We start from the raw sequence: 25,888 nt of genomic DNA, 5'->3' as shown, positions 1-25,888 counted from the left end.
GATATCAAAGTCTCCTCCGATAGTTACGTAAATAAGCAAACGAGATACCAAGTCCGTTACCAACGTTAACTGCCGTCGATGAGCTAAAATTAGACTTTCCATTACTCGTGTTTACCGACTGACCCGAGCCTTCGGACAATATAAACATTGCAGTTTCGAAAACGTAACTGTCCCTTCATACCGCAAGCAAATAAACAATGTTATCCGCACTCCTCGAAGGTGAGATTGCTTCGAAGATGAATCTTCGTTAAGAAAACAAGAATAATCGAGAAATTCTACGTAAAATTCTACGTACACACCTGCTAAATTTAATCTAATATTGTTCAAAATTCATAGAAAGGAAGAATTCATTTGGACCAATTGAAAGTGTTTACGAGAATAGTATCATGGGAGGCCTCGATGGTACCGAGTTACTCGAATCGTCGAGTATCCACGAAGTACCCGGAAACGAGCGCACAACAGCGCTCGAGAGCTCGGTATTTGCCAAGCTCTATTGAACGTAATTTCAATCCGCGATTACTGTCGCGCCAACCTATTCCCGAAGGCGGCCAGAACGAGAAGTTTATTACGTTGGAATGCGCTCGAAACAATGCACGATGGAACAACAAACACCGCAGAAAACTTCCGGCCTGCAGTGAAGGTGGCCTCCATGGGAAAAGGGGCGGGTCCGCTTTTAAATTAACACGCGGTAATTACCACGGCTCGTAGTCATCCGCGTTATCTCGCATTCCTGAACGGAGGAGAGACTAACGCCACGCAGTCTTAATAAAAGCAGACTAAAATCTAGCGGCTCTTAACTCGTCGCGGGCTAATTTCGTGATAACGCGAAGGAACACATCACAGGGGTCAATTAGATGCGAGACACTTGCATAGGGAAACTGAATGGTCATGTTAACAGTAAACGTAATAGAAGTGATGGAAGAAGAATAAAAGTAACACTGGTTTTTCCCGTTAAATCGTGCGACTGACACCGTTGAATAAACACGGAATGATGGTGGTTCGCTTTGCGTTTCGCTTTTCATGCTGGACGAGTCCCACTTTCACGGGTGGCGCCACACAATGTGCAATATGCGCTCGTAATTATGGTTAACGGTTGACTGAAATACCGACATCGTAGCGAACCAAATTTTTTAATGCTCTTCTCTCCATGCTAACCTAACATCGAGCTATCCTAAAGCGAAACTGTTGCTATCGCGGGACAGAGAACCCCTGCTTCGAGAGAGCGTACGATTGATCCAATGTGACAACGAGGTTTTCCAAGTATGCGTGCCAGTTCCTGAAGATCATGCACCCGCGAGAGCCGCGACACTTCCTGGCGACGATTTCCTGTAACATTGTCATCATACTTTTCGCGGAACTTTCGCGATTGTCTGGCTAAATTCTCTGGAATGTTGACGACCTCGTGCGCATTCGGGAAATACTTCTACTGTTGCGCTTAAAATTGAATCTGGACGCTTTGTGGATTACCATGTAAAGGAGGGTGTTAAGAAATGCCCATTCTTGGCACGAGCCTGGAGATGAAAAATTCATGTAGGATGTTTTAGTGTCTCCCAAGGAACAAAAAATGTCGGTATCACTTTCCCGTGAAACGAAGGGAAAGTGATAAGGACATTTTTTGTTCCTTGGGAGACACCCTAAAAGATCCTGCATGAATTTTTCATTTCCAGGCGATGCCAAAAATGGGCATTTCTTAACACCCTCTTTTGGTTCATCTCAAAATGCTTTTGACCTAGTAAGCAATATGCATTAGTCATTAAACGTAATGTACATCCGATTTAACTACTCATTTTTACGAGTTCCCTAATTACGTTGAAGAGCGCCTGTACAATTCCTGATACCTTAGCGGTGCGTGGTCGAGAGTTAAGTGTTGAGGTCGTGGACTAGACAACATGTGCATCGACGCGCATGTATTTCCTATTGCACTTTTTGCATTACATCGTTACCCTCTTAACCTATTCCTCGGCCTCAATCGAACGGTACGCTCTGTAAGTCAATTATATAACCCTATTCCACTGTATCGTTTAACACCATTGTTTCTCGCACGTGCTGCGGTAAAAGTATTGCAATGTAGAGCTTACTAACACGAATTCTTACATCGAGAATCAAACTAATTTTGTAACATTTATAACACTTTTACTTAATACGTTATTACTACAGACAGACGTGTGCAGAATAAATCTACATACCTAGGAAAAGGGGGGAATATTCTTAGAATAACTATTAACGCACTCGAAACTAGGGATGTTCGATTCCGATTCGATTTTTTGAATCGATTCTTTCATGTAAGAATCGAAGATCGATTTTTCTTAACAATAAAAGCACATTCACTTGTACATTACTATTCGAAAAAAGTATAGGAATAGCGATGAAAATATAAACAAAGTAGAGTCTGCCTTTGGTGTAAGAGGACGAAAAGTAACAAAACAAAAGATTGATTCTTTACAATAATCGATGCCGAGCGGAAGAATCGTATGAGAGTCTGTTTACAAAAATGAAAATAAAAAAGGAAACAAAAAAGGCGATTCTTGCAGAATCGATTCTTTGGTTTCGATTTTTAGGAGGCATCGATTCTCTCATTCCGATTCAAAATCGATTCTTTTCGGTGAATCGAAAATCTCAACTCGAAACGTGACTGCATCACTGTATCCTACGACGAGTGGTCCTCGACATGGGACCGTAAGGGGTTAAACGAATCTATTTTTCGCGAGAATTAAGTCCCATCGACACATAGCCCAGGAAACATGCGAGAACGGAAAGCAGAGTCGGTGCCACGATGGTACACGAAGGAGGCCGAGCGTGTTCGGAAGCAGCCGAGGCCATCTGTTACGCTCGATTCCCACGCTTCCGCCGTCGCCTTTCCCCGCCTTTGGACCAGTCTTCGTCGCGTCCTTTTCTTCCTTGCATCCGACACCGGCGACTCTTGTCCACGGTTTATTTTATATACCCAGAGAACACCTCGACATCTTTAACCGCGAGTCAGGCGTTCCTGCGAAGAGAGAATTAACTTTTGCCCATTACCGCGGAGACTTCTGTGCCCCGACAATTTCGATCAACTAGAGACGTTGACGTGTTAAGTAAAAGTTACGACTCGTCGTCTCATGTAAACCGGGCCGAGCAAAATGGTCGTCTTTTCGGTCTCGCTTCGTTCGCGACGTTGTCACGAAAACAAGTGTCTCGCTTATACTACTCTATATGCACGTGTGGAACTCAAATAAATTGAATATTTTATATATTAAGGTGGGACTTTGCCTGTGTACATTTCCAACAGGATTGGTCGACGAACCTAGCCTCGCTTTCTCCAGTTTGCTCATCAACCGTTCCTAATGCTCGAAACTGGTCCACATGCGCTCACGGTAAATCGAGTGGTTTTTTTTTTGCCAGTAGAAAATCGTGTACAGCGGGCAGAAGAGATATTGCGAAGTTACAAATTAAGCGCGAGCAAACGGAACGATGAAAGGAAGAATAAAGAGGTTATAGCTTCTATTCTATGTCAGTCGACACCGACTACTGTGCTCGAGACCCGAAACAAGGGTTTCGAATTTCGACCCACTTGAACATGCCCTGCGAAGGCACCTTTATATCCATTCGTCGACTACGTAGATACGATCGCCTTTCTACTTTAACTCTATAATATATGACGAGTAAAACTTGTTAGTTTTTATCGGGTATATTGAAAATAAAACTTCCTTATGAAAAACGAGGAAGGATATTTGTGAAACCAAAAACTCTTCGTACATCGGCCATCTCCATGATCCGCGATACAGTTAGTGCAAAAAAAAAAAAAAAATGGAATCCCCGTCACCCCGAACATAAAGAAAAAATGGTTGTAGATAGGCGACGTTAAGGCACAAAATAAAAATAATTCTTGCACCGCCGTCTGCCTCCGAAATATCAACGTTGCATTTCAGAAACCTTCAACACGTTCACTACCAGACTAATACTCTTGAAAATTTCTACTGTGATTAAATTTTGTTTACAGACTATTGGAAACTGTGTAATGAAACATTTATTGTGGTGTTTAGTTTTGTAACTTCATTAAAGTTCAAGTATTTGATTTAAATTCATTTTCTGTGACACTTAACTTTCGGAATTAATTTTCGTAGTTTTTCAGTGAAAATCACTGTCACCCATATATGGTTGGACGTGGCGATCAACGTGTTAACCATGTTTCCAACAAAACTAACATACACGGTAGAACGAAGGAATTGTTATTTACATTTTAGATAAAATTTCTCGATTGTATCGGTCGAAGTACGTCGCAGGCTTTAATTATTGTTTCGAGAACGAGTCATTCGACACGGTGCAACACGTTGATACCTCGAATTAGTTTGCAGAGGGAGATGTGTCGCTTTCATGGCGTGGCACGTGCCGCCAGGCGTCTGCAGTCGCCCTATTGTCATCTTTCCAGAGGCTGTGTTTACACAAATGAATCTCCCTTCCCCCTACCCAGGACGACCCCGCAGAAACTTAGCACTCCCGACCACCAGTCACTGTCTACTCCCTATTTTTAAGAGTGTTCGCACAAAAGGAATCGTAAACGTGGCGCACGTGTGTTGGCAACGTCAAGGGGGCCCGGCAATGATGAAATCGACCGCAAAAACAGATGAATTCGATTCCCCAAGTACGCGACCGATACAGTAGGGGGAGCTACATTGACAGTGTCAAAAGACTTGCAACGACCCCCTCGATTAACCCATGAATAAATTCGATTTAGTACATCGATGGAAGACTGTATAAGGAGATCCAACGTCACAGTGATGGGCAAAATCCTAGGTTTCGAATAAATCTGAAGTTTGCCGATATATTTGTCTCGTTTCCTCTTTTGAACATTTTACAGAGAAAGAAACGAGACAAACACATCGGCAAACTTCAGATTTATTCCAAGCCTAGGGTTTTGCCCATCTCTGCAACTCCATACGAAAGTTACTAGAAAACTGTTATCAAAATTCCGAGCTTTAAGTTATGAATATTTCTACTACTGGCGGTGCTAAACTACGATATATATATATGATAATACATACACATATGACATATATATATATCGTAGTCTAGCGCCGCCAGTGGTAGAAATATTCATAATTTAAAGCTCGGAATTTTGATAACACTTCTACACTACACAGTTGGAACTCCTTATACAGTAGGGATGTTCGATTCCGATTTGATTCTTTAGAAAATCGATTCTTTCAATCAATATAATACTAATGTTACCAAAATAAAAAATATTATTGAATTTCATTACACATCCAATCACAGTCGGTCAAGCGTTAACGCTTGGAGGATTAAAACGTTGTTGGTTAGTGAAAAGCACGTTTACTTATAATTGAGAGCTTCGAGGGCAGATTTTTCGAAACAGTATGCATACCAATGGAACAAAAGATGGCCTACAAACAAGGCACACAAAGAAATCGTTCAGGCATAGAATACATTGTACGAACGTTTTTGAAGAGCGACAGGGAAACCCTCCGTCCAAGATTTATAGAATGTTTTATGCTGTCAGTCATAAGAAGCACGTATTTACATCGATAAGAGCCAATATGCGATGGTACTCGACAGGGGAGCTCTCGTAGGATGAAATCAGTGCCAACAACGCTATGCAATGGCAGAATCATGAATGGTCTTGTTGTAAACGATATCGAAACGTAACCCTCTCGTTTCCGTTTTGTCCAATAATAGATTTCCCCCATTCGTGGTTTCCCTTTATTCGCCATGAAGATTAAATTACGCGAAAGGCGACGAAGCTGTATATAATAAACTAGAAAATGTAACAATTAAAACCGAATCGTTATTATTCCTGATCGCTAGTAACTTTTAATTAATAGTCGTTAGAAATAGCCAGCTGGCCATAACCTCTATTTCCCCTCGAGTGTCAAACAATATCAAACAATATACTTCTCAGAATCGAAACTAAACATCTAACTGAAACTTCTAATTAATCATGCACGTTGTGTCCTTACGAGTTTGTTTTGTTTCAATATCAGTCCGCAACAATCGATGATGTGAAAGTAAACAATCGCCCGGGTACGGTACACATATGCGGAGAACCGAAACCCATAACCAGCGATTACCCGTGGCTGGTTGAAGCGTATAGCAACAGACCGTTATCTGAAACACGTACAACGATAAACTCGGAACTCTACCCCGGTATAGTCCAGGAATGACCTGCCTTCTGCACGTTAACATGCTTGACGCAAACTATTTGCAAATTAAACGTGACACGGAAACAATTATTTTCTTTGTGGCATTCGTTAAAATTTACTAAATCGCTTCGAAAATTGAATTCAATAGGATACAATAGGTCCATGCTTAAAGACCGAAAGCAACGATGGTTAGAGAATGTTTGGTTTTAAGTTACAGTTTCTTTAACACTTTACCGACCGGTAGCCTATTAATCGTCTCTTTTCCATGGCAAACAATACTTTCTTATTTATTACTGAGATAGCACGATCCCATTATATGCTTCCATTAATATGTGGATTATGAAATATTATATAAATATAATATAATATAACACTAATGTTATGAAAATAAACAATATTATTGAATTTAAGTACATATATGTCCAAACGCTACCGGTCGGTAAAATGTTAATGCCATGCTTAAACCTGTCCCCCGTATTTAATATAAGTTGAAGAATTATCGTACCATGAAGTCATCGTTTACGAACCCTGTTGCCGTGATGAAAGAAAATGGTAAACACGCGCACGACAGCTTAAAGATAAAAGGAGAAAAAAAGATTGCCTCTAACCTCATCGGTAATTATCGGCGACTTGTCCATGTTGTCGTTGATCGGGCTGGGTGGCGACGTAGGGCTCGCACTGGGGCTCACATGAAACCCCTTCGACTCCTTGGCAGGCCTCTGGGGGGATACCCGCGCGGGGAAGCTCAGGGTTTTCGTCCACTGCGACAGACCACGCACCATCTTTTCTTTGTAAAATTTCACCGACAATACGTAACGTATATATGTATGCGTGTGTCAACGGGGACGCTCCTAAGTCGGCGTTCAACACTCGCGATTATTCAACGAGACCGATACGAACAATGTCAGCATTTGTTCCACGCGGATTCTGTGCCCGATCGATCGTTCACGGAACTCGAAGTCACTTTAGAGCGTTAACCGGCCCGCTTATAAATATTAATTAGCGTACGAGAGATTGGCTGGCATGGATTCGTATCGCGACACGCATGGGAACACTCGAACCGCACGTGCGTCAGCCAAACGCACGCTACGAAGTTTAGTGACAGACTGCCTTGCCACTCCGTGCTCCGATCGCTCGGTTCTCTCCGCGGAGCAGTCGCGTCATGCCCGCTGGACCAAGCGCGCTGATTGGTCGATACGATAGAAAGCGACAGGCTCTGCGCGCCTGACAAGGACAGACGAATGGAAAATGGCGAACGGGGTAGTTCGCGTTAGCGATGGGTCTGATATGATTAGATATCGATAAACAAACAATTCTATAATGACCGATTATTTTATTTATGAAAAATAAGTAGATACGTTTGATTATTTGATTAGAAATCAGTTGTTGCGATTTATTATTTATTATTTTCCTTTAGTAAATTAAAAATTTCTTTTTAAAAATCAACGTTTATCTCTCGAGGAGTTAAATGATCTCTTATGCTAAGAATAACTTGTATCAATTAAGTAACTTATTTATTATTAGATATAATAATTGTTAATTATAATAAATGTCTAATGTTACATTATTGAATTGTGTACGATTCATTTCGCTCCATTACTGTTACAACATCAACATCTAAGAAGTTAGATCGTCTATTTATATAAACACTACCGCACAAAATAATTGCGTGCAAATGACGAAAGAAACTTTTGGAACAACCTAATAATTATAGTACTTAATATCATTCCCATCGCTAGTTCGCTTAACGGGAGGGAACAGGACAGAGCGAGCGAAAATACCGTGCGGCGAGTCGCGACGTCGATACAATTTTCAGAAATACCTCTGTAAAGAGGATCGCCTTGTTGCTTCTCGACTCTCTTCCTTCCAGTGAACGAAGGGAAGGAAGAGAACGAGAAGCTCGAAGGCATGTTGTAGGAGAGACGAGGACAGCAACTAGGGAGAGACGGTGAATGAAGGAACGTGTGAAAGAGATTATCGGATATGTGGCACAAGTACGGTCGACTTCTACCTTCGTCGATCGCGGTTTAGAAATCGCCTGAAGTTTTATGAAAACGATCCGATCGACTCGATGAAATAGATTAGCAATCATTTCTACAACAAAATGTAAATGATCTAATGTTTATCGTATGTAGGAATATTCATGTAATTATCGTTTGGTTAGAAGTCTATCTTGCCTGGTCTAGGCCCTAGAGTCTAAGGCAAACAGGTAACCGTTCGGTAAACGTAGATCGAACTATACCTGTGTTCACGACAAGCAGGATTACTCGAGGAGTGATCAAGGCAGGTAGCGTAGCGGGTGTACGTTAAAGCAGTACTTTTACTGGCACCCTTTCGAAGACAAAGAATTCGACCGCTCGCCGGGACGGGTGATCGGCAAAGACACTCGTGTTGCTAAGTTGAGGTTCGCAACGGTGGTGGGAAGGAAAACGACATTATAAGGCCCAAGTGGCGGGGCATGTTCCTTACATTCAGCCGCGTTCAGTCGTATGTACGCGGACAGGATCTAGCCAGCTGCGGCCTTCTTCGACCTTCCCCCCACCAGCCCAGAATCGAGCCTTCTGACCAGATACGCCAACCGGTACCGGCGTTCTACCAAAGAACATCCGCAAAACCACCGACTTCGAAGTTCGATCTGCGTGGGACAGAAGACAGTGAAAAATCGGGCGTCTCGACGACTTGCCTTTGACATTTGTAGAGAGAGATATCCCATGAAAACGCCCCAAACGAAAACATTTTCTAAACTCAACCTCATTCTTAGTAAATACAACTCTCTTTTCTCTTCAACGCTACGCAGTGTTAAAATATATACAGTGGGTGTAGAAAGTATTCGTACACCGATCAATTTCCAAAAAAACTGTGTAAAATTGTAATTTATTAACTTATTTTTTATAAACAATGACATTCTACATATTCTCGGAAATCTCTAGAATAGATAGATTCCAAAAAAAAATAGCTATTTATGTAACTTGCGAAATTAACAAGAAAAGAAACAATTGATCGATGGTAATGTTGAAGCAATAAGTATTCGCACAACTGTTTAAAAGTACTTTACTGGAAATTTGATGTTTTCTAATTCGCACGGAGCAATAAACTAACGTGTTTACGTTACAAACTCTACTGTAAATGGTTCGTCATTAGAATCGTACAAATACTTATTGTTTCTATACTTTTTTTTGTTAATTTCACAAATTTATATTAATTAGTAAATGTTGTTTGGACTATATCTATTTTAGAGACTTCCGAGAATATGTAAAATATCATTGATTATAATAAAGGAAGTTAAGAAACTATAATTTCGCACAAAAGTTTTTTGGGAAACTGATCGGTGTACGAATACATTCTACACCCACTGTATTCATGCATTTACTCTGTTTATAATATCTCAAGTCTTGTATCAGCTTGTTACCTGCTGTCGATCCGCACCCCTTGCGGGTCAATTTGAATTTTTAATTCACCGTGCCCGCATGGCCCCTAATTCACACCATCTGTCCCCGTTTCCTGGTTTCGCTTCCTTCCCCCGTCGACTCTGGAAATTCTTCCTGACCGTCGGATAAGCTAACCATTGTCGATCACCCCTTCTCCGTGGGGTGTGTCTGTTCTGAATTTTGTCGCTGTCTCTCGAATCGCGTCTAATTCAGGCCACGTTCGCCTGAATCGCTACCAGTGGACTCTAATTGGATTGACATATGTCGCGTACCCGAGAATATTCGGGGTTCGTGTCACGCCAACCCCCCGATTTCGAGGAATTGCTATACACTCGACGGCACAATGAAATCTGCCAAATGACCGTAACGGTTGTTAGGATGATTGGTGTTATTACGTGTTATGTTTGGTATACCTAAGCTCCGCTGCTCCGCCAGGGATTCCCTGTTGGAACCATCCGCCGTTTAGTTCCATAAATCGCATTGTTCTTGCTGGGCGGTTAATGATACACCATCGCGAACGCTCCGAGTTCGTTATTGTCCTTGTCTTCGTCATTCTAGTTTTGTAGTCGCCTAATATACCTGGCATTTCTCACAGTGGGTTACTCGTGTAAACACTGCAATTCGTGTCCTACGAACCGTGCGTCATAGCTTCCGTAATCTTCGTTAAACTTCCGAAAATTTCCTTGTCCTCCTATGCTACTTTCTACATTCTTTGGGGCTATTGTATGGACACAATAACGCGTATATTGATTCAACGATAAGGTATTCGAGCTCCATTTGTCTCCAGTTCAACTCCCATCATTCCTGGAGTAGAGTGATATTAGTTCTTGAATAGTTTCCAATGATAGAGCGTATTTGAGCTTTTTCTATATCGTTCGATTGCTATGGAAACGGGGGAGATGTCCCTCCAACGCGTTTCGAGGTCTTTTTCTTCAACCATGCCGCAACAGGTGCGCCAGGTCAGGTCGTATTAATTCCTCTGAAGACGTACTGCAATTCTACGGGCCTGTTATTCAAGATCGCGCACCTTTTCGTGGCTTTTTATGCGACGGGCAGGTGTCTCTCCCCTCCTTCTCTAGATCAAAATCTTCTCCCCTCGGGCTTAACCGTGCGCGCCTCGGTTCTCTTTGCTTTGAAATCTCCTTTCACGGATTTCAGAACACCTCTTCATTTTTACTTTCAGTATCGGATTCAGGAAGAATTCACGTTTAGAAACAGTAACCTATGATTATTAAAAGAAATATATACTCTGTTTATGTATGTACGTGTGTTAATTCTCCCTTTTCTTTTGGGTGGTTAGATCCAATCCAAAACACAATATCGTCGAAGACAGCGAAATCGCAGCTGCACGCGGACTCGTTTTCTACAAGCACGATTCAGGCCACTTTTGCGATAGAGTGTCGCAGGCTGCTGTAATTGGTGCGTAACGTTTCTTGTGTCAAGGGATCCAATATCCTTAATAACCAGTCTCTCCGATTTCCAAACACGTCCCTTAGTCACGGCTTATCGTCACCGTACGCGTCAGCATGATGAACACCCTCCTTTAATGGAAACATAGCCCGCTGGAATCGCCCTCTCATCAGTGTCATCAGGATCACACGTGTAAACGGGGGTCGAACGTCGCAAAATAATAAAATTCCTCTATTTTGAAGAGCTGCGAAAGTCCACTTAAAAAGAAATTGTGCGCACGCGAGTTAACTAACATTCTCCAACATCTTCGAGTACACCGAAAAACAAAACGTCCTGTTATTTCGAAACAGAAAAGTGGACTTGTATCGTTTGCGTAATGAAGTGTTTATTTAGTCTTGGAAACACCCTCTTGGTGTCGAAGGGCGTACATCGTACTTCTCGAAACTTCCGGATCCTTCAGAATATCCCGAAACTCTGAAGCAATCGTCATCATCGTGCAAATTGCAATTACGTTCACCGCGTAAGCTCGGCGCGCGGTACGTTGACGTTCAGTCCAGTTTTGCATCCGGCACAGGTAGATACTGGGGAAAGGTCGAGCGACTGACCTGAATAAGTTGACGGTTACGCAATAATTGTGGCGCACACCGCTTTTTACAGTGAGAGGCTGTACACCGAGGTCCTGAGCACGCTGACGGAACGAACAGGACAAAGTTGAGGCGAATACAGAACATCTCAATTGTTGCTCGAACAACCAGTGATGGACAAAACTCTAGGCTTCGAATAAATCCGAAGTTTGCCGATGTGTTTCTCTCGTTTCCTTTTTTGGAAAATGTTCAACAGAAGAAACGAGACAAACATATCGGCAAACTTCAGATTTATTCGAAGCCTATGGCGCATGTCATGGCGAATGTTATTGGAAGTCAACACCTGGATGCTTGAGACTTCCTATGACAATGTTTTACATCCTTATACAGCTGATTAATTATAGTACCGAACACCGCTATATACGAGCAATCTAATTTTTAACGTGGAGCATTGTTAAATTCAATACCTCCTGGTACAGCGAACGAAATCGATGAAGTTTGGTCGTGGATCGATATTGGCCACGGCAGATCGGCCAGAGTTAGGTTCGGTGGTCTCTGGAGGGAACAAAGAAGGATTTTTCGAGGCGCCGGTGCGAGCAGCACCTGGAAAGGCGACGGGAGGGACCACCATTCGGAGGATAGGAGCGGCTGGGGAATAATATCGGGAAGCCTGCAGCTGTCACAGCAGCTGCAACCCTCCTCCCTTGCTCAAAATCTGACCGGCAGCTTTTCTGCCGCCTCCTCCTCCTCTGCCACCTTCCTCTCCGTGCCCGCGTCACCTCGTTCGCATGGGCCAACTCCTGTTTCGGCCTTCTAGCTCTCGTTCCACCGCTTCGAAAAAGCTCAAAAAAATCTCCGCTGATTCTGTGGCTCCCCCGACCCCTTTCACTGTCATCCCGACTACGAATTCCGGGTGCGTGAACTTTCAACCGCCTCGGGAACTATTTTCCAAATTATAGTTTTAATTTATCGTAAGAGGATATCAAGACGGATATAGATTAACACGAATCTCTACTGAAAGTAACTTTATTCGGAACGATCGACTCCCACAAAATCCGCCGGGCGACTGACTGTGCTCGTCAACGGTTAAACAGAAGAGCGACAATGATCGTATGCCGCCAAAAGAATGCCGATTGGCGAATTCTTACGAAACAAAATGCGAATCGAAGCCGAGACACCTCTGTCCGATCTGTTTGCGATCGATGAGCGACGATGGTTGTGCGCCGTCAAACTAATTCTGATCAGCTACGTAATTCTTACATTGTAAATTAAATTCTCTGACCTAGCAATGTCGCGCTTAAAATTGGCGAAGACAGAGAAAGAAATATCCAACAGGGGATTTAAAATGATACGAGAAAGTGTAGCAACGGAAATCTCTGACAATCACTGTTGTTAGCTGCAATTACAAACAATGATACGTTCATCGTACCATTCTTTAAGAGAATGAAATGCAGGGCATTTCGTGCTGGATAAATATCCGTGAAAACGTGGAACGAGACCGTGGAGGGAGGAAATGAATGTGCCCTCAGCACGTTAATGGGCCGTTCTTCAAAGGGGGCCCCCTTCGTTTCCGTACCTTCGCGAACATGTGGGTGTATCTAGGCTGAACCGAGCTAGCTCGGAGCAATCATCCCCTTTCCAAGTTAACCACCGAGACCATCCTCTCCTCTCCTCGAGGAGGAATGCGCGCGTCGGTCAGCTGCTCCTCGTGTAAAACTAAACTTCCTGCGCCACGTGCACATCTGCTCCCCTTCCAACAAGGTAGGGGCAATCTCGTGGTCCTGGATACGCGTGGCAACGCATCCAGAAAGTCGGCCGGGTTCTCGATGCCACTGGGCAAACGAAAACATTCCTCGATAACGCGAACGTGTGACATGGAACGCCGTTTCCCTGCTCTTACGAATTCGCGGATATGTATCAGGGTGGTCGAAAAGTAATAACAATTTTTGTTGCTGGCATTTATTTGTTAAGGGGTTAGTCGCAGTCAGGAAAATCAAAACGGGCACTTTCTTGTGTATTTTTTTAAGATATTAAATAATAATTTTTATTAATGACATTTAAATATATGACAAAATATGTCTTCAAGAACTATAAACAAATTTTTGTTTGAAAAAAAGGTTAATTCATTTCGTCACACATTCCACAACCATGGTGTGAGTGGTCGTAATATATATATTTTCTAAATCTACCTTTAGTTTTGTTTTCAGGTGCCTGTTATGACGAAATGAATTAACCTTTTTTTTTTCAAACAAAAATACTTTTTCTAACACTTTTTGCCAGCGTAAAGGCAGTCGTTCCCTTTTTAAAAAGAGTCCTTCGATTTTTCATTGGAAAACTTTTCCATGTCGAAGGATTTTGATTACTTTTCGGTCCCTCTAATATTTATAGAATTCGCGCTTTCTGTGGTAAATTCGTCATCCGCGTGACGATTTTTCTGTCTGAATTTGTTGAGCTCGCATCCCAACGTAATTATGAATTAAGCGAACCTTCATTATTAACCACACTTGTGTAAGTTTTGTAAAAAATAATGTCCCAGCTTCGAGAGCTGAAGCGATCCGCCGACCACCTTTGACGATGATTAAGTTCCATTGTCGAATGATCCCAAGCAATTTTAGCATCGTCACTAATAAAATTATAACTCCCGTCGCGAAAGACTCCGCGCGTCAAGTTAACAATTATCAAAGAGAATATAACGAGCGTTAACAGACTATTCCAATTTACAATCCTAATCGCATTAAAACCGACGCCAGGGATTAGTTTTCCTCGTTAAAAGCAAGACGAGTCGCAGTGCTAAACCAAGTAAGGTAAAAGAACCAACGGCGGACACCTGAAGGGCTTCTTTCCTTCAAAAAAAAAAAAAAGAACTACGTTTCCTTTCCTTCTTATTTAATTATCGCAGCGAATCTCTTGACTGGTTCGTGACTTTTCCTTTTTCTCTCTCTTAAGATGGAAATTGGATTCTCGCACATATTTAAAAATATTAATAGTTTAGGAGTCTATAGGAAAAATAATGCATAGTCGATCGTTTTACCTACACGACCAATCCCGTACTCTACGTTTCGTGTTCTCGTTTGTTTCCTTATAATAGCGATCGTAGAATGAATAGAGAAAGGGTTGACCCTTTGTTTGAGAAAAGAAGAAATTAATTAAACCAAGGTGTTTCGAAATTATCGTAACAATAATGGTAGATTATAAACTAATAATTATTAGAACATACTCTTCTTCTAGGAAACCAGAGGGGTTCTAAGCACGACAGACCAACGCGAATTTCAAGTACATTTGCATAAATTTAATGGGGTAATTCGTTATCCAGACGCTTCACAGGCTAAGTATTCTTTTCTTACGTACCGTGCGCTCTATTCTTATGATCCAGGGAGTTGGTAACCCCGACCGGAAGTCGGAACTATTACGACCGGTTCTCGAGGGTCCGGGGACTATCTGGTGCAATTACATTGTGCCCTGCACGGAGCCATCGTTACGAAACGCGACCTTTTCCCTGGCGCGTTTTACAAGAAATCCGTTCGCGAAATTCTTCGATCTCTCTCTCCCACGTTCGTCCCGGCGATAAATCCTCGGCGACGTTCCCCTTCTACGAGAGGAAGGTTCAAGTTTGCCCGTGGAATCTATGGATTCCGCTCGAGCCGCGCGATTAACACGAAACAGGGACCGCGACGACGAGTTGAGTTCCCAACAAATTGTTTTCAACCGCGACTCGCCGTCTCCGTCGCGAATTTCTCGACCAGTGATGAATCTATGCTCGTACGGTGTTGACATTGCTTTCGCCGCTTGAAATATTTATTCCTATTGCCAAGGGGAATCTATCGCGAAGCTGGTAAAGTTTCAGGTGCTTATGGAATCGATTCTATACAATAAACGTGTTTAGACTAACTGCATCTAAAACCAGAGATAACATTGATAGGTAGTAGATAAGAGTTAAGTTGTTGCGGTCGATACTTTTTCTAAATTTAAAGCGAAAGAGAGCTAAGTGGGGGGCATCGAACCCTTACGTAAACAGAGATAGGTGAAAATACAAACACTCTCCTGATGTTGCTAATTTTAACGAAGTAGTTATATCAGTTTCGCCTGGCTTTAATGCGCGCAATACACGTAATTTCGCATCCAGGGAAATTATGCACATTGCGTTCGGTAACGGTACTCGTTTATAACATGATAACACGTTTTCACTGTTCTATTCTGTGGTTTTATTAGTTAAGAATCCAAACCATCCATTTCCTAATAGAAAAAGTGTTAAAATTACTGCTTTCATTTAACTTTACGTAATTGTCCGAGTAATTATCGAAGTTAAATTAATTCAGTCTACTTCGAGAGCCTTATTCGTCCAGAGGACGCTTACGCGACGCTGCGAGTCGTTAGAATTCCGCGTAAATGGGACACCCTGTATTCGCGTAGTTGTGTAATCGGCCTTACGGATAAACGGACACACACACTCGCGTAAGTGCATTCGCAAGCAGGGAGGTTCGTATCACAAAACGGCCAAGTGAAAGGATAGGCACGAGTTCATCTTGTGTCTCAACCTCCGAGCAGCCTTCTCGAATATATCCTTTCGTGCTGCAAGTGCGTCAGCTATTTCGCACGAAACAACAGTTACAACGCGCGACGCCAGATCGTGGTTCGATTAATTATTTTTTCACAAAACGGCCACGAAACTTTTTCGTTTCTTTCGTGTCGATAAACGATGATATATTTCGGTCTTTTTTACACGGTTCTTTGGGATCCGACGTGGCCGAATAAGCCAAAACACCGGGGTAACGATAACAATATTTATTATTAACGGGGTGCTACTCGTCCGCCACCTTTTGACTCACTTCGTAGCCCAACTTCTTCCTCCGACCGATCCGAGGTTCTAGCGATCGTTACTTTTATTGCCAGGTCTCGAGTCCAGTCGCGCACAATGTACATTCCATCTGATAACATACACTCAGAAAAGTTTACCTAACGTGATACACAGCCCGCCGAGTTCTGTGGGCTCATGGTCTAAATACAACACCTTTTGAAACACCTGAATTCTCGGCCCGGTTCTTCATGGTCGATACTAACTATGGATAAGAACTCCGACCGAAGGTACCAGCGCTCGCTCCACGGTTCATTGACTACCAATCCGCAAACTCATGGCTTCTCTGCTCGCCTATAGAAGTTGTTTTGATCGTTCAGTTCGTGTTGAATTATTCGAATAAAAAGAACAGAAGAATCTCCAATTATTTTCAGTAAGTTTCTCCTATGATTGTCTATGCATCTCCCTACATATTCGCCAACGATTCCCAGAAAGAACGCAATTTCGTATATGGAAAAAGACGAGCATTATGCAACGTCACGCGGCTGGTCCCAAGACCGTACGCGGAATAGTAATTCCGTGAGCGTCGATGGAACGCGAGGTGAACATCTTGACGGAGTGCGGAACATCTGTTTGCCCTGAAGTCGAATCGCTGCGTGGCTTCGACGAACGGGAGAAAAAAAGCAACGTTCCAGGCTGCGAATGGTCGCGCAGTTCGAAATAGCGACGTGCCAAAATCTCGATGCTCGCCAGACGCGCGGCTTGCACCGCTGAAAAGATGCACCTGCACCTTCGACCATCACCGACCAGATGCGCCTCGCACCCGTCTCGAACTCGAACGTGCGTTTCTTGGGTTAAATGTTCGCGAATTTCGCAAGGAACGACTCGTGTCTTCGATGATCGAAGGAAATTGGGGAGTGAACAGTTTCTGGGAGGAGGGAGGATTTGAGGGAGGATTTTGAGATAATTGGGAGGATGAGTAGCGTTGTATGACCAACTGATAACTAACGGATAACCAACGGAGATATCACGTTAGAATCATCCTCACAAAAACATCTTACTCATAACTTTCGAATTCTAGCCGTTCTAACCTCCTGTACCCGCTTACTCATCCTTGCACTTTGACCGTTGCTGACTATTGCGCCCGAAATCTGTTATTCTAGCCTACATAAACTCCTTGCATTTTGGCCACGACCTCAGATTCTGGTAGTTCGTAGCTACGTGCGTACTTGCTGTTACAATTCAATAAAGTCTCTATAATAAAAGTGTTGCGTCTGTAATCTCGGGACTCGGGATCCAACCGTAGCTGCATAGTAGTAGTAATCTATGTAGCATACGAAGAATAACATTGTATCTTGTTCCATTATGCTATTATACCTCGTATCATCGCCATCTTCTCTTGTTAACAGTGTGCAAGGAACGAGGCTGAGATGCAACGAGCGAGGTCCCACGAGAGAATTCACCAGGTACCCGAAATCGTCACCTCTCAGAAGGTTAAATTCACAGTATCCACAGGTTTGATAAATCAACAACTCCTAGATGAATGCCGATACATGACTCTTAACGAAATAGTTGCTCTCAAGGACTACAAGTTCAAGCAACGTGGAATTAATTATAATGTATTCGCCCACGCTGTTTCCTACTAGTTCTGGTTAACTGGCAACTCCATCCTTCGATACTTTCTCACAATTAAGAGCCGATGTCTGCTCGTGCGGGTTTCGTTCGATATCGAAAGCCCTCGATACGTATTAGTATTCTCCTCGCGTGTTATAAATCAAAACGTCGGACGGGGACGTATGTATGCGGGTTCGTTAGAGCATTTACGAGTCCATTGGATAAGTCAATGTCGGACGGTTTGGAAATCGCGGAATCGTGGAATCGTGGAATCATTCAAATTAATCGTTACTTATCGCGGCGGAATAGGATATTTTACAGGCTCTCGCACGGACTTCCCATTCTTCTTTCCAAGAGGTTTTTATCGGGCAATGGCGTACGACCAGCACGATCATAACGCGTCCCGACGTCTTCCGCACATGGAAACCAGAGTAACCAGTGCAGCGAGTAAAAAGGTACAGCTGTCACTGCGCGGCAGCTGCAACGCTGGTGCATCGGGACTAGCGATGGGAATAACGCGATTCCAAGTCGTTCACGGTCATTTCCAATTTTCCGTAAATCCGCTCGAAATTGCGGGACCTCGAGGACGCGGGAATGAGACTAATCCCCTCGTTTCGAGCGAGCAATTGAATGGATAGTTCAAACAACGTAATCCTTTCGAATTGTTTATGGCGGAACAAAGTTATATATGATGCCTTTGGCGCTTCACAAGTATCCCTCAAACTATCCTATCCTATCCTATCCTCAGCCTATTTCAAAGATTCTAGAGTTCTAGAAGGTTTCAAATACGCGCACTGTTGTAGACACGCGACCAGCTCGACGAAATTACAAGAGCGACGCATAGAAAGGTAAAACAGGCATCCCTAATCGGTCAGCCACGATCGTTCCAACGCTACGGCTGTTTATCGGTCAGCGGCCAGCATTCCGTGCATATGCAACTGCACACCTAAGATGGATGCGCGAAGATGAGAGAAAGTCGGGGATCCTGGCCTCGAGATTGACTTCGAGGAAACAGCCAAGTGTTCGTAGAACGTGTGCAACACACGCGACGAGGTAGGCGTGATCGTGCCGCGAGGATAATGTCAACGAATGTCTTCCCGACCGATATTGCTATCATTTCTTTTCAGCTGGTAGCCGAAGCTGAGCTCGAATGAGTGGTGTTCCTCAACTGTCCACAGCGTCTCTCTATATATCACATTTTTATTTTTTACAGTCCTTATAAGAGCTACTTTATTTTCCATATTTCCATGATTATCCATCTTTTCGTGTACGTTTTCTTACATAATCTCTTTTTGTTCTTATTATCTTCTTAGTTATTTTTCCATTTCTTATCTTTAAGCTACAGGCTTTCGATACTTTATATTTTAGCTATACCTTGAAAAACGAGGACGGATGGCCGAGATTCGAACCCGGGCTCTTTGCGTGGTGGTCGGCTACGCTACGCACTGCTCCACCGTCTGCCCCAAATTACGTTTCAGCGGCAGCTTCAATGGTATCGACGGAACATTTTTTTGTAAATCGAAGAGGATTTGTGAATACACAGTGCATCGTCACACGGTCTACACGATAATACAAAAACTTGGATGCAGAAACTGCGATTAAAAATATGATGCTTAAAAGTGGCTCGTAGCCTGTCTTGGTTGGCGTGATCAATGCCTAAGTTACTCTTTCTCGTTTGCATATTTTCCATGAAAAACGCGACATTAGACGCAAAGTAGGCGAGAAACGAAGGTGGAAGCTCATCGTGCACGTGGCCGCAGCTGCATACGACGATAGGTAAACAGTCTGGAGAATGGCTGATGCATACGACCCCATTATTCTCCCCTGTCAATCGGATTGTGTCGAGTTTATAATTCATCGTACCGGTTTACGGCCTCGGTCATCCGCGCGGTGTCAGGAAATATCGATAACTGTTGCAATTTAATATTCGTTAGTGTATGTAATTAACGTAACAGAACACGGGGATCGCGATAAGCGCGATGTCCACTTTTAATTGGGAACGTGTAACCTTGGAATCAAGTTTCAGCTGCCGGTTAAGGATGAAAAACGAAGCTTTACGATGCGAATGAGTTATAGTAGCGGTGGAATCTTTTCCCGAAAAACGTATTTTTAGTTCGGGTAACAGTTCTAATTTCATATACGCTAGAATGGATTTCAGTATCCCAGAAATACAAGTCCGAAAGTGATGGAATTATCATGAAACTCACTGATGGCAGTCGAGTGTGTTACAGGCGACGATCCTTCCAGTCCGAAGACATGTTGATGTGAATATTATCGAGATTAAAGATAGCGCGTGCAGCGCAAGAACTTGTTCAGATTTCCAAGAAAGAACGGCAATAAAAGGACGCACGATATAGCAGGATTATCGTACTAGGATTGCGCCGCATCACGTCGCTGGAAGTCCTTGTAAATGGCGAGGAATTTATAAATGAGGTATTCCGAGCGCGATGGAAACGCGGCTGCGATTGTTAGCGCGCGAGTTCATCTTGATGCGCGACCCCGTGCATCCACTGGTATCTTCTACATTTTACAAAAAGGCTATCGTTACACCTCTCAATATTTTCCAAACAGGCGTTCGTCCTAGTCTTTAAGCAGGAGTAATAATAAGAATGTATGCTTCAACTCGCTAAGAATGAAACATACAATCAGACCCCCATAAATACTCGTAACCTATTGAACACTCTATTAAAGAAACGTGTCTAAATTAAACGTTAGGTTCGATGTTTCCAAGTATATGTTTGTATAAATATGTTGATGTATATACAGTCTGTGTAAGAAGTATTTGTACAGCAATCGATTTAAAATAAAACTAATAAGAAAAGAAATAAGAGGTTAACATTAAAAATAATAAACTTTAACTTACGCAAAATCTACTCTAAAAATATGTAGAATTATTGGTTAATTATTTGTTTCCCTAAAATTGATTAATAAAATAAATATGTGAAGTCCTATTTTGAATTGGTTCTTGTACGAATACTTATTACATTGACTGTATAAATATACAGTATAAATATACAGTGTAAATATACAGTATAAATATAAATAAATATAAATATATATATGTATACACGTACAAGCTTATTCATATACATATTTATAACGAAAAATTCATTTGGTAATATCAAAGTTATTATTTAATTTAGTCAAACTTCTTTAACAGACAAAGAGGGTACGAATATGTACGGGATTAACTGTATCAATTAATAATGTATTTGTGTTTTAAAAGGAACTTACGCCTGGAGGTCGAGGACCCTTGTCCCAAATATACAGTGCCCAATTTGGCTGGAACGAACAAGCCGAGCTCGCATATTTTTCTGTTACGTAAACGACACCGTGTCGTAATACCGCGAGGATCTAAAGCGGCAGCGAAACTACACGAACCTGGAGCACGTGTGAAACCACGCCAAAGGGACGCCATTACGGTCACCCACGAGGAGAAGCAAGCCATTGTCTCAATAGGCTTTCCTACCTGCCACGACTAGCAATGCCTGGGATTTGATTTTCAAATGACGACCCTGGGGTTTCCGTTGCCAACAGACGCCGTCGATCGTGAATATTCGATGGGGGTTTCTAACGACGTCTTCAAACTCTCGATCATTCTTACCTTTGCTATTCAGAAAAGAGACATAGGCGAACCCAAATCACACGAACACTCTGACGTTACTATCTAAATTTTCGGTGAACTAATCCCAAGTGTCTAATTTTGCGAAAACAGAGAGGTGTTGTACGCAACAATTTAATACGGAAACACTTGCAAGGTTTACTCACCGTCCACGATATCCCAATGTCATTCTAAGGCACTGAACTCTGGTGTTCAGGTAGTCCGCGATGCGAGGGTCTCGCCACGGAACACTAGACGCGTGTATTCACTTCAGGGAAGCAACGTTACACTAAACAGTCCTTCGAGCACTGCGGGGAACTCGCGACCGTCTCGTCCTGGATCGCAAAACCGAAGAAAACGACCGTCTCGACGCACTCGATCCCGCGGAACCAGGAATTTCGAGCCGCCACGTCTACGCCATCCTCTTCGGAACGTTTCAGCGGTCCCCGGTCTCTCTGTATGAAAAAGTAAAAAGGTCACGCGTTAAAAGCGACATCGACAACGCGCCTACGCGCTGGAAATAATAATTCTACGGAAGCCATTCGCGCGGAGACCTTTCAACGATATTCGCTGCCTTGGAACAAACGTTTGGAAGAGTCTCCGACGCGAACGGGGCTAAATCGAGGAGGAAAGTGATTTGTAGGTGCGATCTCGAACCTTTTCGATCCAACGAAGCAGGGGAACCAGCCGCAAGCCGGTCGCAGAGGACACTAATCGTTCGCGTTGGCACCAGAGTCACCCGGTGTGTAAAGCCAGGACGTTATCAGCGCGAGGGAAACACCACGATAGTTCCAGCCGTGGTGAGCGACAGCGTAACATCGACTGCGTAGCGTACACGATGTGTTTCCAGGTGGAACGTGCAGTAGGCGCAACCACGCCGTGGCTGGCGAAACGAGCGGGGAAGCCCAAGTCCCATAGGATACACGGTTAGCTCTATACACTGTGTACACCTAGATAGTTATGAAGGCAGGTGCCGGCAGACAGGTGAGCGTGGCGGAACACAGGAAGTGGCAGAGACAGAGAGGCATTACAAAACCGTGGTACCGGTGGGGAGGCGCGGAAGGCAATGGGAAAGAAGGGAAGAGGCCCAGGAAGAAAGAATGCCGTGCGATTCGGGCGGTCGCGTGTCCCGCGCTCTGCAATTAATATTCCTCGATAAATTCGCCATGCCTCGCTTATACGACGACCCTGTGTCCCTATTTGGACGCGTTTGGCTTTTGGTATTCCCGTGGCTCGAGCGTGGATGAAAGGTTAGCCCGGAAACATCGCCTTCGGCTAAAGAGACCGCAGATGAATGCAAACTCAAGGGTCAAAGATATACAGTGACTCCCAGAAATATTCGGACACTAGTGTTTGGTTAGCTTTATGGCTTAATATCGTAATTATTAAAAAAGCAATCGTCTTCGTTACTTTTTCCAATAATAAGCCATCTATTGATGTTATTAAAGATGTATACATTAATCAAAAAATTTACATAAATTACATAATAGCAATAAACAATCGAAAGAATATCACATTTTCGGGTCGCGGTAGGGTTGTTAGGAAGAAACCCTATATTAATGAGAAAAACAGAAAAAAACGAATAAACTTCGTAAAAGAGTTTGTTTCTAAAGAAAATATCCAAATGAAATAAATTTCTTATTTCATAAGTCGCGCATTGTCCAAGAATTTTTATTGTATAATTGCCCCAAAGTACCGTTATTTTGTTTCTAGATTGGGTATTTAGTGGTACACAGTCGGATGCGATGGCTTACTCTTAAAACATTGTTGACAAGCAATTTTACACAGCAGGGACTTCATGTCATCAGCTGTTATTTCGTAATTGAATATTTTGTCAATATAATATGAATTTAAATGAAGTATTTTACATACATAACACGACGAGCAAAATTATTATTAAATGCAAACACGAGTTTACTCGTGACCGGTCAACGATGTGTTAAAACAAGTGGCCAATCACAGAAACGACACCGTGTTACCGCCTCGAAGACTGAATAGAGAAAATCCGCGATCTCCGACCTCGCGTTCACACCGTAAACGGTCAAAGAAACAGCGGCAGTAATTCGTAGAATTGCTGCTACAGGTAGGTAAGACACTTGATTAGCGTTGAAACAAGCGACTCGAGGTTAACTAAGCCAGGCACGACGCGCAACGCCACTTGACGAATCTCCCACCGTTAGAGCCTTCAACGATCCGAGAAAAGTGTCACGGAGGCGTTTGTAGGCTCTCAGGAACGCGTGATGGAGGGTACGACTCACGATCAAATTCAGGAATCACGTTGCTAGTCGCACCATAAAATATTACTTATCAAAGAGAGTCTTCATCTTCAACCCATTAAGGGGATATTATCGTCTAGAAATTTGTTTTTTCAGTAATTTTTAGGAATTAATTTTGCGAAAACTATCAAACCTACAGTACCAGGGTTTTTTATGCATGATAAAACATGCTTCAACTAACAACACAAATTTTTATGAAATACTTCATTGAAATCTGTATAAGTTATGCGGTGTTATGCAGGTTGTGGCGTGAGACGCTCGTACAATCGGGCGCACAGGCTGTGGCGGTTCTAGTCGTCTGAGACAGAAAAAACAAATTTCTTTTTCAATCTATATGAATGTAGTTATCGTCTGAACTAGAATTAAGTAAGTACTAAAATTTTTATCGGAATCGCAGCTAAACTTGCGATTGGGCAGCTATACAAACATACGTATCCCTTATTTTCACCTGCTTAATGTACCCACCAAGTTTCATCAAAATCGGAGACGGACAGTTGTATATGTTCCCTTGTGAGATGTTAACGGCTCCTCCAGAGATAGTAAGCCTAGCCACAGAGTTAGATGGCTCATAAACTGTTGGATCCTGTATACGCGAATGATAGATCGTAGCCGAGGCTGGTTTCTCATAATAAATTGCATCCATTGTTAAGTATATTTTGAGTGTCACGGAGATCGATAGATCTCGAATCGTTCGACGTCGGTACATCTAAAAGTTGCTTCTCAATTGAGGTCAGTTTCTAATAATAAATCGAGCCCCATTGGTAAACACGATGCTTTGCGTGTCACAAATTTCGCCAGGCTTCGGGTTAGATTTGAATAATAAATTGCGTCCAAGAGAGTGTATGTCCGCTTGCAGCAGGTCTTGCGGTCGAAGGAATCGAGCGAGGTGAAGCAGATAGGCTAGAATGGAATTCAACGACGTCGCCGTGGCGTTATCAACCCGCCACCCTATCTCCGGGCTTCGCTGCTCGCAGGAGACGCACACCAGCGTACAGTGCCGCGTTGTTATGCTTCTTGCGACTCGACGGTGTACAGGAATAGCCCGAGCGGCCCAGCCCCACCTCAGCGTCCCACGTGCGTGTGTTGCAGCACGCCATATTTCCCTGCACGCAGGAGTGCAACACCATCCGACGAAGTCGTTGACTGGAAAACGAGCAGGAGAGCTAGGCAGGGGAACCGGGAACCGGGGGGGGGGGGGGGGGGCACCGTATGCTCGTTTATTCGCACTTTTACCCGGTTCCGTTCTTAAGTGCGGCCAGTTTGTTTATTGGCTGCTTCTTGTTTCGAGGGAAGAATTTTCAACACCTCCTGTTTGTTACACTTTTGCACGACCGGAAGCCTCGACATCGGGCCTCATCGATGGCTCACGGTGGTCCATGTTCATCCAAAATATCCGAAAAAGCTCAAATTTGATCATAGATACCTGGAAATGTATAATATTCCATTGTATTCGACTGTATCAGTTCTACTTTTGTGGAAAGCGTTTTCATGATACTCGCAAGAGCAGAAATAAGAAAAAAGCTCGTGAACAATTTTATTATGTTTTTAATAACATTCCCCTCCCCTTCGCACGAGTTATTTTTGTTCAAATAAAGATTCGATCATCTTTATTATCATATTTATTTATTTTATTTACTTCAATATACACGGGCATAACCCATTATGAAATTATTACAGTATAGCAATTATAGATATTTAACTATCAACCTAAAAAGAAGAGAGCGTCGAGCGGTAAAATTGTGACTTTTTTCAGGAAAAACGGGAGACCGTTAAATGCATTGCAAGTGCGGTGTGCCCATCGCCGTAGTCAAAGACGCGATACGCGCGAGTGTGGAGTTCCACTTTTTATGCCGTGGAAAATCACGTTATTACGGATTTCGTTTTTCTACCAGTCTCTAACAGTCGTCAATAAATGCGTGTTCTCGAGGAACACGGTACAATACAGTACTGAATACCATTCGGATCGACTGGTCACGATGTTTCTTGCCTCCATCGGGCGAAAAGGAAATAGTGGTAAAAATTGCGACGTGTATATTCGAAACAACT

At 43.0% G+C, this 25,888-nt stretch overlaps 1 protein-coding gene across 5 annotated transcripts in view; it reads right to left on the bottom strand.

Moving 5' to 3' along the window:
• LOC128892056 (TNF receptor-associated factor 4) overlaps positions 1 to 25,263 on the bottom strand; it is a 36,078-nt gene extending 10,815 nt beyond the window's left edge. The window contains exons 1-4 of one of the 5 annotated variants that reach the window (XM_054152143.1): positions 24,308 to 25,262; positions 22,224 to 22,506; positions 21,734 to 22,021; positions 6,746 to 6,898 (exon numbers count right to left, since the gene is read on the bottom strand). In XM_054152143.1, coding sequence (XP_054008118.1) covers positions 6,746 to 6,775 — 30 coding nt within the window. In that variant the 5' untranslated portion in view covers positions 6,776 to 6,898; positions 21,734 to 22,021; positions 22,224 to 22,506; positions 24,308 to 25,262. Of the gene's footprint in view, positions 1 to 6,745; positions 7,249 to 8,606; positions 8,747 to 21,733; positions 22,022 to 22,223 lie in introns of those variants that run through there. The other 4 variants (XM_054152142.1, XM_054152145.1, XM_054152144.1 and 1 more) reach the window with 4 other exon arrangements.
• Between the last annotated feature and the right edge of the window lie 625 nt (positions 25,264 to 25,888).

This window comes from Hylaeus anthracinus, unplaced genomic scaffold (genome assembly GCF_026225885.1).
Source record: "Hylaeus anthracinus isolate JK02 unplaced genomic scaffold, UHH_iyHylAnth1.0_haploid 12002, whole genome shotgun sequence".
Taxonomy (NCBI): Eukaryota; Metazoa; Arthropoda; class Insecta; order Hymenoptera; family Colletidae; genus Hylaeus; species Hylaeus anthracinus.
The sequence above is the reverse complement of the archived record's forward strand: the minus strand, read 5'-3'. Positions and strand labels throughout refer to the sequence as shown.